Raw genomic sequence first — 13,991 nt, forward strand, 5'->3', positions numbered from 1 at the left:
CCATGTTTGTATGTGGCTTTATTAAGTCAAAAATAATTGTAACTTTTTTTTGTTAAACATGTGGGGCTCAAAACAGGTGGGACTTTGATTCTCATTGAGAATATTTATCAAAAGATAAATAGATGTCAGCTGAATTCTCTTTCACACTTTTTCTTTCTGTAAAATATAATCAGAGAGAGGAGAAGAACATAGAGAGAGAGAAAGAGAAGGAAGGAGCGACAGAGTCATAAAGCGAGTTGAATTGTGGTTTTCATTTCTCTTCCGCTGTGAGTGTGGTGTCTGACATTGCATATTAAGTGGAAACGTGGCCATCCGGTTTTATCTGATCTGGCAACCACAGAGCTTAAGCTAAGCCACTTTGTTCACTTCTGATACAGTTAGTCTGAAGGAGAGACCAGTCATATGACTGAGACATGATAGAGACAGTCTGACTAGGAGGAGCAATGTGGTGACTAAAAGAGAAACAAGCGACCACCACGCTTCCTCAAGTCAAGTTGTTCAGATCACATTCTCTGCTTCTGACTCCCTTTTGCCTTTCTTCCTATTTTCTCTCAACTTTATTCCCCCCCCCTTTGAATCATCAATGAGAGTGAATTAAGGTGCAGCTTTGAATGGTTTTATGTGTGGTGTGATTGTTAGTTAGCCTATTGCAGATCTGGACAAATGATCCACCTACCACTATTGTCACTATGAATGCTGGATAGACCGTTAGACTGGTAGACTATACTGACTTGTGGTATAGTTAAAGTTAGCACACGGAAAAGCATGTGCATTTAAGGAAGTAACAAAACACCTTGATATAGAGGAGGCGCATGCAAGCAGATGAGGACATTTGGCTAGGATGGAAGAAATTATCTAGTAAAACCAGTGCCCAATAAAAAAAACACAAACCCTCCCCTATTTTGGACCACCCCAGTCCCCCAGTAAATTGTGAGCTGTCCCTTAAGCAACATGTCAATAATGTTGTAGTTTACACCGGTAAACTACATTTTACTCCCCTTTTTCACCCCAATTTCGTCATTTCCAATTACAATCTTGTCTCATGGGATGAAAAATGGGAATAAATATCCTTGTTTTCCCACTTTTCCATGTTTTCCAAACATGACACTCATTAAAACATAGCATGATTGAAGTCATCTATGACTTTCCCCAAAAGTTGTACCACTTCCTCCTGATATGTTATTTTATATATTCTAGGCACAGTTCCACTTTCTTTCTGTGATTTTCATCACATAACACTTCGAAAGTGTGACAATTATTTCCTGAGGCATTTACATAAATTCACAGTTACTCTATGTCTATATGTATCCCAACTGATAATAAATATGAAAAATGTTTGTCTACACAAGCTATTCAGCTATAACTAGACTGTGAGCTAATAAGGACAGAAACTCCTCCTCATACCAAATGTGACTTCCCTCAGACTTTGGCCACATTCACTTGAGACTGATGTTGGCCACATTCACCATTGCAAGTCGTGATGCAGAGCGAGAGCTATCATCCACTGTGCGCTCGTTGGACTGCGTGGAGCGACCATCTCTGTCATCGGCTAGTGCTCTCCGGTACACCCCAGCTAAGCTCTGCCTGAACCTCGACCCTCTCATGTCCAACCCCATACAGAAGTAGAGCAGCGGGTTCACACAACTGTTGAAGTAGGCAAAGCCTGTGGCCCCTGTCAGCCCCACCTTCACCACCGTACTGTTGCTGTTCACCATCTTTGCCAGTAGGAGGCAGTGGTAGGGCGCCCAGCACAGGAAGAAGGCACAGACCAGCGATGCCAAGATACGGAGGGGACGTGACTTGCCCAACAGGCGGGTGCGTCGGATGCCTAACCCTGCTAGGATGTAGCAGCAGAGGATGATGAGGAAAGGAAGCAGGAAACCGCATAGGAAGCGCATTAGGTAGAGCGCTAGCTTAGCCCTGTTATCGCCTTTCGTTGACTCCTTGACATCTAGCGAGCACCTGCTCAGGTTGTTCTTGCCGAGGTAAACCTGGCGGTAGGCGAAGTAGGGGGCGCTCAAAATGGCCGCCACTGCCCACACGCCGGCACTCACCAGGCGGGCGGCGCAGATCGTCCTACGCCGTTTGGTAAAGACGGGGTGCCAGATGCAGAGCGTCCGGTCCATGCTGATGACGGCGAGCAGGAACACACTGCAGAACATGTTGGCATACTTGAAGAAGCCATTGAACTTGCATAAGAAGATGCCGAACGGCCAGTAGTCGAAGAAGAGCTTCTTGGTCAGTGAGAGCACACGGCTCAGGCAGAAGATGAGGTCGGCCACGGCCAGGTTGACCAGCCACACATTGGTGACGGTGGGCTTGAGCTTGAAGCCTGCCACCCAGATGACTACAGAGTTGCCTGTGGTGCCCAATACAATGGTCAGTGTGTAAAGGACAATGATTAAGTTGTTCATGATGGCCTCGATGTCCACCACCTTGGCTTTGTCATCTCGGGCGGCTGAGGTGACGAGGACGAACGGAAGGGTGGCGTTTGGTGTCATTCTGTAAAAAAGGGCGACAATAGTTTGAATACACAGAATGACTTCCTTCTAATCTACATTATACTTAATGGCTTCCCTCTAGATTAGTCATATTGTGTAACACTGTTTCCTCTAATGGTAGAACACTTTATCACAGCCAATAGCCAGTCAGTTATTATTATCAGGAAGAGGACTCATAGTCACAAATGGACAGAACTCTATAAATTCTTGACGTTAGGAAGTATATGGAATCTTCAGATGGGATATTGTGTACCAGGCATGATGTAATCTATTCATGACAGTCTAATTCTATGTCTGTGTCATTCTTTGTCTGTGTGTGTATGTATCTGGTTGAGTATGTGGCGGGGGTCTGGGACTGTGAACTACCCACAGTTTTACCCTTTTTTTTAAAAATTGACAAAGTGCACACCACAGGAGGCTGCTGAGGAGAAGATGGCTCAAAATAATGGCTGTAACGGAGTAAATGGAATAGTATCAAACACCTGTTTCATGTATTTGACACCATTCCACTCTAGCCATTACCACGAGCCCGTTCTCCCCAATTAAGGTGCCGGACAGGATGGCTGCCATTTTAAGGACTCCTAACCAACTGTGCTATTTTGTTAGTTTTTTTGAGATGTTTGTAACTTATTTTTTTACTTATTTTGTACATAATGTTGCTACTACCATCTCTTATCACCGAAAATAACTTCTGAACATCAGAACGGCGATAACTGACCTCGAACTGGACAAAGATTTTTATTTTAACGAGTCCGACGCAAAAGAATAACTTCTTTCTCAGAAACGAGCCCAAATCCCCGTCATTGCATGAAGAAAAGACGGAGAAAAATGGGGCGGAGATCGGGCTGCCTTCTGCGAATTTGTAGGTGAGTGAGTAAACCTCCACTACCATTGGCCAACGTGCAATCATTGGAAAACAAAATGGATGTTATACGATCAAGACTATAATACCAACGGGACATTCAAATCTGTAATATCTTATTTTTCACCAAGTCGTGGCTGAACAACGACATGGATAATATAGAGCTGGCAGGATTTTCCATGCACCGGCAAGACAGAGAAGCTACGTCTGGTAAGATGAGGGGTGGGGGTGTGTGTATTTTTGTCAATAACAGCTGGTGCGCAATGTCTAATATTAAAGAAGTCTCGAGGTATTGCTCGCCTGAGGACAGAGTACCTTATGATAAGCTGTAGACCACACTATCTACCAAGAGAGTTCTCATCTATATTATTCGTAGCCGTCTATTTACCACCACAAACTGATGGTGGCACTAAGACCGCACTCAACCAGCTGTATAAGGCCATAAGCAAACAAGAAAATGTTCATCCAGAAGCGGCGTTCATAGTGGCAGGCAAACTTAAATTCGTTTTACCAAATTTTTACCAGCATGTCACGCGTAACCAGAGGAAAAAAAACTCTCGACCACCTTTACTCCACACACAGAGATGCATGCAAAGCTCTCCCTCGCCGTCCATTTGGCAAACCTGACCATAATTCTATCCTCCTGCTTCCTGCTTACAAGCAAATACTAAAGCAGGAAGTACCAGTGACTCGCTCAATACCTAAGTGGTCAGATGACGTGGATGCTACGCTACAGGACTGTTTTGCTAGCACAGACTGGAATATGTTCCGGGATTCATCCAATGGCATTGAGGAGTGTACCACCTCAGTCATCGGCTTCATCAATAAGTGCATCGACGACGTCGTCCCCACAGTGACAGGCAACATCTGCATTGAGCTTAAGACTAGAGCTGCCGCTTTCAAGGAGCGGGACACTAATCCGGACGCTTATAAGAAATCACGCTATGCCCTCAGACGAACCATCAAACAGGCAAAGCGTCAATACAGGATTAAGATTGAATCCTACTACACCGGCTCTGATGCTCGTCGGATATGGCAGGGCTTGAAAACTATTACGGACTACAAAGAGAAACCCAGCTGCGAGCTGCCCAATGACGCGAGCCTACCAGACGAGCTAAATGCCTTTTATGCTCGCTTCGAGGCAAGCAACACTGAAGCATGCATGAGAGCACCAGCTGTTCCAGACGACTGTGTGATAACGCTCTCAGTAGCCGATGTGAGCAAGACCTTTAAGCAGGTCAACATTCAAGCAAGTGTCTTCACTGACATTTTCAACCTCTCCCTGACCGAGTCTGTACTACCTACATGTTTCAAGCAGACCACCGTAGTCCCTGTGCCCAAGGAAGCGAAGGTAACCTGCCTAAATGATTACCTCCCCATAGCACTCACGTCGGTAGCTTTGAAGTGCTTTGAAAGGCTGGTCATGGCTCACATCAACAGCATCATCCCGGATACCCTAGACCGACTCCAATTCGCATACCGCCCCAACAGATCCACAGATGATGCAATCTCAATCGCACTCCACACTGCCCTTTCCCAGCTGGACAAAAGGAACACCTATGTGAGAATGCTGTTCATTGACTACAGCTCAGCGTTCAACAACATAGTGTCCAGAAAGCTCCTTACTAAGCTGAGGACCCTGGGACTAAACAACTCCCTCTGCAACTGGATCCTGGACTCCCTGACGGGCCTCCCCCAGGTGGTAAGGGTAGGCAACAACACGTCTGCCATGCTGATCCTCAACACGGGGGACCCTTCAGGGGTACGTGTTTAGTCCCCTCCTGTACTCCCTGTTCACCCACGACTGCGTGCCAAACACGACTCCAACACCACAACTGACGACACAACAGTGGTAGGCCTGATTACTGACAACGATGAGACAGTTAATAGGGAGGAGGTCAGAGATCTAGCAGTGTGGTGCCAGGACAACAACCTCTCCCTCAATGTGACACTGACATCGTGTGGACAATCAGATAGTTACACCCGGTAACAACAGGTGTCGCCATCAGAGGAGAAGGAGGATCTCGGTCCACGAGGAGATACCCCATCCGAGAAATTTGACACGTAATTACATCATTATATTCTGACCCATAAGAGCGGCAGTTCGGGGCAAGGTTAGGGCTAAACTAAGCATAGTTTACAAATGTACACAAGTGTGCTTTTCTCTCTTTCTCTCTCTTTTTAAATCTCCATTTGTGAAATGTGTCATATTGTGTTGGCCCGCTAGGGACCTGTTTCATTGTATTAAGTTCTAATCAATAGCCTAGACTCTGTTTGTGTATCTTATATTATCCTTTTAGCTTGTTAGTAAATAAATAATCAACTCAATTGGTATGGTACAGACTTATTTAGTGGGACTCGGGTTTGTGCAGATTCCCAGATTATGCGATGTTCAGGATAAGACTGTAAAGGAAATTTATTAATTAGCAACTGTTGTAAAATTGATATTCTGATATTTTTTTTGTTAATTTGGGAAATAGAAACTCAATAAAACCAAACTTTCCCATGGTGCCCCAGGTTACTGAGTTAATAAGTATCTGATTAATTTAATCACATAATTATAAACAGTTAATCAATCGAGGAACAGCAGTCATCACATTAATCAATACAACGTCCCCACAGCTCCCTAACAGCTTCTACTCCCAAGCCACAAGACTGCTTAACAATTAATTAAATGGCCACCCGAACTATTTACATTGAACCCCCCCCCCCCCATTTGTTTTTACACTGCTGCTACTCGCTATTTATTATTTATGCATAGTCACTTTACCCCTACCTACATGTTCAAATTACCTTGACTAACCTGTACCCCCGCACACTGACTCGGAAACCGGTACCCCCTGTATATAGCCTCGTTATTGTTATTTAATTGTGTTACTTTTGATAATTTTTTACTTTCGTTTATTTGGTAAACATTTTCTTAACTTTTTCTTGAACTGCATCGTTGGTTAAGGGCTTGTAAGTAAGCATTTCACGGTAAGGTCTACCTGTTCGGCGCATGTGACAAATAAAGTTTGATTTCACATACTATACAATTCATTGGATATTGACATACTCTCTGCATTCCACCTAAAATATATCAGTCCAACAAGGAACTTGTAAGAACATGATCGCCATCCTGCTCCTCTTTGCATACAGTATCTCTATTTCCTTTCCAGAGGCATGCATAGACAGGAATCGTATAATGGTTTTGGCTTATAACTAGGGCTGTGGCGGTCATGAAATTTCATCAGCCGGTGATTGTCTAGCAAATAATTGCCGGTCTCACGGTATGTGACAGTTAATTAACAAACACATTTTGCATCTCCTGGCTTCCACACAATATAGCCTACACCTTCACAATAAATCCATTATTTATTTTAGACAGGTCTAAAGAAACATGATATGAAGAAAATGTAGTCTATTTCAGAAGAATAGAATAGCATACTCTGAGTTGTCCTTATGTTAGATCCTGATCTGGCTATGCTATTTTCTCCAAACAATTTGAAGGAGTGCGCACATGTGGCAATTCTGTGTTGAGTGGTTAACAAAGAAACAGGTACTCCTATATGCTTAATTTAGAGTTATTTATGTAACTTTAGTTGCGATACAAATGTTGGGGTATATGGTTTGATTTTAATACATTGTAAGGCTGCATGATGAGACTCTAATGATGATTTGAAAGAAGTCACATGAAAGGCATGAGCTCTGCTTTATTTTTTGTGCAGGCTGTACATACTGCATCAGTCTCTCATTCACAATTTGACAAGCACTTGATAATGCCTCAAATTTCCCAGTGGCATCCCCTTTGTTTGACCATAATGCCCCCTAAGAGAATCCATACATTTTGCGGCCAGTGGCGGTTGTGCCCTTAGGCCTTACGCCTTCGGGGTGGCAACTGCATGCGTCCTCATCCAATTCCGAGGCACGTATTAAAGATTTTGGAAGAATTTACTTTTCGTCAGCCAACAAGATGAGTAGGCCTAATGAACAGCAAAAGCTCTAGCCTATATCAATCTACAACCACACATAGTACAAAAGTTGACCTATTCTGTGTGAGAAATAAATATTCCAAACATAGTCTGGGACAGTTGTGGGATGCGATAGATCCCAAATTTATACAACTGCTAGCATGAAAAGAAAAACGCAATGAGGCTGATGCAACAGATCAGAACGTTTAGCTTAAAATGTTGACAAACTATTTGTGCAGCAATGCACAAACGGCAGTAGGCTATAAACCGAATGTTCCATTAGCTGGAAAACACCATTATCAAATGTGAAAGAAATGGAATTATGCATGTAATGCTTCTATTATAAAGGTGCATTTTAAAGGTGAAAATGATCTTCCCCAAACTTGAAACTCACGCACTGCGTATGTAAGCCAGTTAGAATCTACAGTTACATGGCCACTTTAGTTGTGATGCAAACCTTATCAAAACATATAGGCCGATGGGCTAGGCTACATGATGTGTGGGACAATGATTTGAAAAAGTAGCAAAAAAAAGGTCTGCTCTGTTTCTTGCCTTATGCTGGGCATCATTCACAAGTGATAATATTTCATTCACAAGTAGGCTAATATTGTCACCCATCACACTATTTTTAATTTAATCTTGGCTTTACATATACTAAATAATATCTGTGAAATTTGTTTTGATTTGGAATGGACCGTTATCATGCACCTGTCTCGAAACAGGGGCAGGGTAAAAAAATACATATTTCATCTATGCACTTAAATAGCGAATGGAGGCCGCTTTTCCCAAGGTTCATTTTCATGCTGTAAAGAGAAGCAAGGTGCTTAATATTAGGAAAGTTGAGAAATAAATATAGTAGGCCTAGCTGATGGGATCCTCTTCTTTTTAGTAGAGGCCATCACTCTGTTTTCTCACGCAATTGCATAGCCTATAGAAATGTTGTGCAACATGAGCTCATGGGCTCTCATGAAGTGTTTGATTAGATTTTCGATTACATTTGCATTGATCTCAGAGTGACAATAGAGTGGTGAGTACCAGGCAGTTAGCAAGTTTGGTAGGCTACTAATGACCATCAGCAGCATCAGAGCTTGGAGAAGCCGAATTACCGTGACTTCACATGGAATTTGAATTTGACTAACTCCATGACTCGTGACCTCTGCTGTGGCGGTAATAGCCGTGGGAAGTAGGGGTGCTGAGGGTGTTGCAGCTCCACTGGTGGTGAGATAGTAAAACTGCAGAAGAGCTGAATATTCCAATCAGTGAGCAGTGCATTTGGAAAGTATTCAGACCCCTTCCCTTTTTCCACATTTTGTTATGTTACAGCCTTATTCTAAAATGGATTCAATTGTTTTTATACTCATCAATCAAAACACAATACTCCATAATGACAAAGCAAAAACAGGTTTTTAGAAACATTTTGAGATGTATAAAAGCAAAAAAACTGAAATATCACATTTACATAAGTATTCAGATTCTTTACTCATATACTTTCCGAATGCACTGTATATGTATATTCCCTTCAGTGAGCCAACAGTAAAACAAACATAGTCCTGTTGTCTGGCAACCAATAAGCTTCCAGTCTATATAAGGAATGGGGTTTACCTAGGAGCAAGACTATTAGGAAAGTGTTATTGTGCAATGAGTCAAGGACTCAATCCACCTCTCGTACGGTTTTGTGTTGTTTTATGAGCAGAGGCTTCTTTGATATGACGCTAATACAATTTGCATTCCCATGTAAATACTTGCGTTGCCATAATGCTTGCTCTTGGCACTAGGTCAAAGTCAATATTGACAGGCTACATTCATTGTTTGTTCTTTATCAGTTTGAGGATGTATTTCATTCATGTAAATACACCTAGCAAAGTAAAATCCGATAATTTGTCTTTGACAAACATGAGATACTATTTCTGTTTGATTTCTTTATTGTCAAGATAAAGAATGATGTCTTATTGTTAGATGTGACTGACAGATGCTGTTCGCCCCTGCTCGTAAACGTAGAAGAAACTTTGTTTTCAATTACTTACTGTTCCTGGCTAAATTAAGTTTCAATAAATTCTGCAAAACAAACAGTCCATATCTAGCCTAGACTTTACTCAATATTTTCATCTACAGTAGTTATATATATATCAGTGGCTAATCATTATTCGTCTTGTTGGCAACTCAATTTGAGCTGGCATTTGATGATATTGCAATGGAAAGCAATGGACGCAGATAAAGAGTAACGTACAGTATCTTCTTTATATAGTCCCTGACGGACGATCTGTATATATTCAGCTAACTATCCACAGAATCTCATCATTTCTCCAGAATAGGATATAGCATGCTACAACTACGTACGTGTACAGCTTGGGTGGCCAATATTGATAGTCAGAAGACGAAGTTGCTTCATGTCAAAAGAGTTTACTAAATCGAACCAATCGTCTCTTGATAGTCAGAACATCTAGAGAATATTCTCTCCTGTATTTGAAAATATCAAAATAAAGTGATTTAAGAAACTAAATGAAAAGTAATCCCAAAAAAACGCTGTATACGGTTGTTGTTATTCATACTGATAATACTTACCTATGAGTTGAGATGCTTCAATAGTAGCTGTCCAGCATGTTTAGCTTCAGAGGTTGACCAAAGCGTGGAGGTTCATAGTTCTAAGCTGTGTGTCTTTAGTTTACAGATAGGTCTGGGTCCCTACAATCCTCACGATCTTCTCTATCCTTCCTGTGTCTGTGTGAGTGTGTCTGTGTGTGCATGTCTAAATGATGTGGCCCCCAACCACAAGTCATTGTGCCGCTTGGGTGAAAAGCCTACAGAAAAGTGAACTTCCTGCCTCTCGCTCTCTCTTTCTCACGCTCCATCTCTTTTGCTCCCATTCCCTATCTCCCACCTCCTCTCTCTGCTCACACAGATACAAGGGGCAAGAGTTGGAAGGGGGTGTGCACTACTGACCATGCCTTACTCGGTCGTTGGACACTCTTCCCTGGAGTCCTAGAGTGTCCACTTCCTGCATGTATTCTCTATTTTTAGCCAACAGACCCAGAATGAGGTGAATGCCTCAATAAATTATGACTTTATGATGAATGATGGTGTAGTTAGTCGCTAATTAGGTCAAGATAAGGGCTTTTTCATGGTGCCATCCCAATCTCAAAGTATCAAATGATACTACTTTATATAAGGATCTAAATGCATCATTCAATCACAATATTTTGTTTTATTGCAGATTTTAGTTAGAGTTAATTACTCTCCAAATGTACCAATAGCTGTCGTACTGATGCATGTACTGCACGACTGTATACATAGCTTTATAAAAGTTATCTGCAGGATGCCTCTGACCCCTGAGAGTTTTGGTGGCTCCTACATGGGGATGTTGCACTCCGGTGGCAGACTGTGTCTGTAACGATCGTCGTAGAGAGGGGACCAAGATGCAACGTATTCATGATTATTTATTAAATCAAACAAAAATAACACAGGTGAAACGACCTCACACAGTTCTGTCATGTACAGGAACACAAAACAACTACCCACAAACACAGGTGGGAAAAGGCTGCCTAAGTATGATTCCTAATCAGAGACAACGATAGACAGCTGCCTCTGATTAGGAACCACACTCGGCCCAAAACAAAGAAATACAAAACATAGAATGCCCACCCCACACCCTGACCTAACAAAATAGAGAAATAAACTGTCTCTCTCAGGTCAGGGCGTGACAGTGTCAAGTCATCACGTGTGCCTTATTACAATAGAGAAGTCAGAGATGTCCTGTCACAGAATGTTGCAACCAATTGCAAATGTTCTAATGTTCCATCAACTGTAGCAAACATCCTCTTTATTCTGATGTTTGTCATTGGTTCAGCATTAAGCAAACAGGGTTTGGATTTCCCTTTATTTCCCAATGCATATAAAAGAAAAGACAGCTTCTTGCTTTGATTGAACACCCTGTGCCATTTTGGATATATCTGTGATCTCAATATCCATGATCTCTATTATTCAGTCACAGGTAAGGCTTTTTCCTAATTTAATCTAAAAGACACGTTTAGAGTATCTCAGAAGCATTACACAATAAACACAGTATTTTTCTGTCTCTATGTTTATTTGAAGTGTATTGTTACTGTGGAAGGCACCTCAACAACCTCACAGATGGGTCTGTGGTTTATTGCTTTCACCATTTTTCTGCTGAAAGGTCAGTTTCTTCCTGATTGTCCTCTTAACTGATACACTTACTGACAATTTTACTGACATTTTACTGATAACATATTGTTTAATTATAAATGTGATTATTTCACAGCTAATCATCTTTAAAATCACTTAAACTTCAAGATTATGGTCTCAGTTTAGCTTGGGACTAAATAAGCAGCCTATTTGGCATTGATAAATAAATATAATCTTAGCGACTGTTCAAACAATAAATCAAAGAAGATCAGTGCCGATTTTAGCATGGGGCATGCCAGCAACGCCACTACACAACACAACACTAAACAATACATGAATTGCACTATAACGGTGACAAACAGTGCCCACAAACTGTTAGGGCCTACTTTAAGCTGTCCCAAGAGCAGAGCTTTCTTTTCAGCACCATGGAGTGAATCCTTTTTAAAAAACATAGCTGATATGGCTGACAAATGTGGTTTCTACTGACAATTGAGTTGTACAAACTATGACATAAGGGAACAATGAGCAGATAAGAGGCAATCCGTAATTTCGATTAAGACATTAACGAGCGAGCTAATACGGACGTAGTCAATATAACTATTTGTTCAGCACTTTTGAAATGTACAGCGACAGAGTTCAGAACATGGGCCATTTTTACAATATACTCTCTGTACACCAAGTCAGAACTGTAGGACAAATAAAGGGGGCATATAAGCAGACAATGAAAGCTCTTACAATATTCGATGATAACGTTTCTCTAAAACAGGCTATAGGCTAAATGTGCACCACCAAGTCAGAACAGTAGGCTAAGTTATGAAGGGGAAAGGGACCAAACTATTGGGTGAGGCACATGGGCTACTAACATCTTACTACACAACATACACTTAGTATTATTTTCTAAGCGAAAGTATACACATCTCCCTGGCATATTACATCATTTATGCAGCAGCATACAATACATTTTTGGACTTGTTGTGCTGTGCTCACCTGAACAGGAAGGTTGCGTGGCAGTCCTTCTCGTGGGAAAATTTTGTCATGAAACTTTGTCATCAAAGTCTGGCATCCTCTGGATTTATGGTGCTTTCAAGACAACTGGGAACTGTGGAAAAGAAACAAGGTTGAATCATGATGACGTCAGTGATCTTCAGGTCGGAGCTCTAGAAGGAGGCGTGAGTTCTCGACTCGGAATTCCGAGTTGGATGACCATTCAAAACTTTTTTTCTCAGTCGGAGCTTGTTTTTTTCAAAGTTCCCAGTTGTCTTGAACTCACTGTAGTCTGAGATTTCCCAGTTCTGAGTTTCCAGCTGTTTTGACGACGGCAGAAGTCATGCTGGATTAACAACATGGCCTATGTATTCAACCTTTTCTGGTCCATGGTGTTGCGTGTGAATGTTTATCCTTTTAAGCTTGGAAAAGAGACCCTTAAACACAGACTTAGACCACACACCACCACCGAATAGCAGGCAGTGGAAGAAAAATAGTGATTACTTTGCAACACTTGCAGTTAGCCACTGATTCCTTCCAAACCACTCATTGCTGAATTTGCCATTTCCAACTTGTTGTGTAATGTTAATATCCAATGGCCGATGAGCACTGATAAGTTTTATCTATCATTTCTATTCATATAACAAGGATTGAAAAGGATTTGCCGACGTGATTCATGATGATGACTGCTTGTCTAGCTTGCTAGCTAAGATTTTAAACGTATGATGTGGACATGTCCAATCAAAGCTACGGTAGATATAATGTGATTTGATGTCATTTTATCTGTGGCCAATGACCTTGAGCCTTCTTGGATGGGCACTTCTAATGTAAATCTATGACAGCTCCCAAGGGGGCTTGAACTTTCTAGCTCTCCCTGTAGATTTTGTGGTGACATAGTGTCCCCATGAGTGACAGAGCACTGAGCCAATCACGGCACAACTAGAGAAGATTACCAATCCCTACACTCTGTGTTTTCCACTGGCTGCCTCTCCACCACAGAAAAAACTGAGCTAGGCTGAAACACCTGCATTTTGGAGATGTCTTACTCAAGAAAGCAACAAAGAGAACATGTTTGTATGCAGCTTTATTAACTCAATAATAATTTTGATATATAATATTAATGCCAAAATAGCATGCAAAACAGGCAACATTAAATTTTTTAGCTAAACAGGTGGGGCTTAAAACAGGAGGGGCTCCGACAAAAAATTCGGACATTCTATGTTTAGCTGATATGGGAGCCAATACATTGAAGCAGCAAATCAAATTGGGATAATGTTGTAGGTTACACCGGAAAGAATTTGCCATTTAATATTATTTCATTAGACATCCAATTATTTCAAAAGGCCAGCTAGCTTGCAGTGTTCAGCCAACTTGCTAGCAAGGGAAGACAACGAGACAAGAGGGACTCTTCTTTTGCTTTCACAACAAATGAGAAGACATCAAGAAAACCTTTGTCGCCCCCTTGTGAATGTTGACCAGTGAAAAAAACAACTATAGAGGATGTGTGTTGCTGAAACAGAAGCAAAGAAAAACATAACTTGTGTACTTACATAC

The 13,991-nt window shown here is 41.6% G+C and overlaps 1 protein-coding gene across 2 annotated transcripts; it reads right to left on the reverse strand.

Annotated features, from left to right (window-relative positions):
- On the reverse strand, positions 1-12,650 carry LOC115173478 (C3a anaphylatoxin chemotactic receptor-like). 2 transcript variants are annotated; one of them, XM_029731590.1, is made up of 2 exons: positions 12,441-12,650; positions 1-2,502 (listed from the first exon to the last, which is right to left on the reverse strand). In XM_029731590.1, exons 1-2 carry the CDS (start codon positions 12,488-12,490, stop codon positions 1,437-1,439), a joined length of 1,116 nt encoding a protein of 371 aa, XP_029587450.1. In that variant the 5' UTR covers positions 12,491-12,650; the 3' UTR covers positions 1-1,436. The 2 variants fall into 2 exon arrangements, with proteins under 2 accessions (XP_029587450.1, XP_029587451.1); XM_029731591.1 differs by lacking the exon at positions 12,441-12,650 and adding an exon at positions 9,876-10,014.
- Between the last annotated feature and the right edge of the window lie 1,341 nt (positions 12,651-13,991).

Source organism: Salmo trutta, chromosome 34, assembly GCF_901001165.1.
Source record: "Salmo trutta chromosome 34, fSalTru1.1, whole genome shotgun sequence".
Taxonomy (NCBI): domain Eukaryota; kingdom Metazoa; phylum Chordata; class Actinopteri; order Salmoniformes; family Salmonidae; genus Salmo; species Salmo trutta.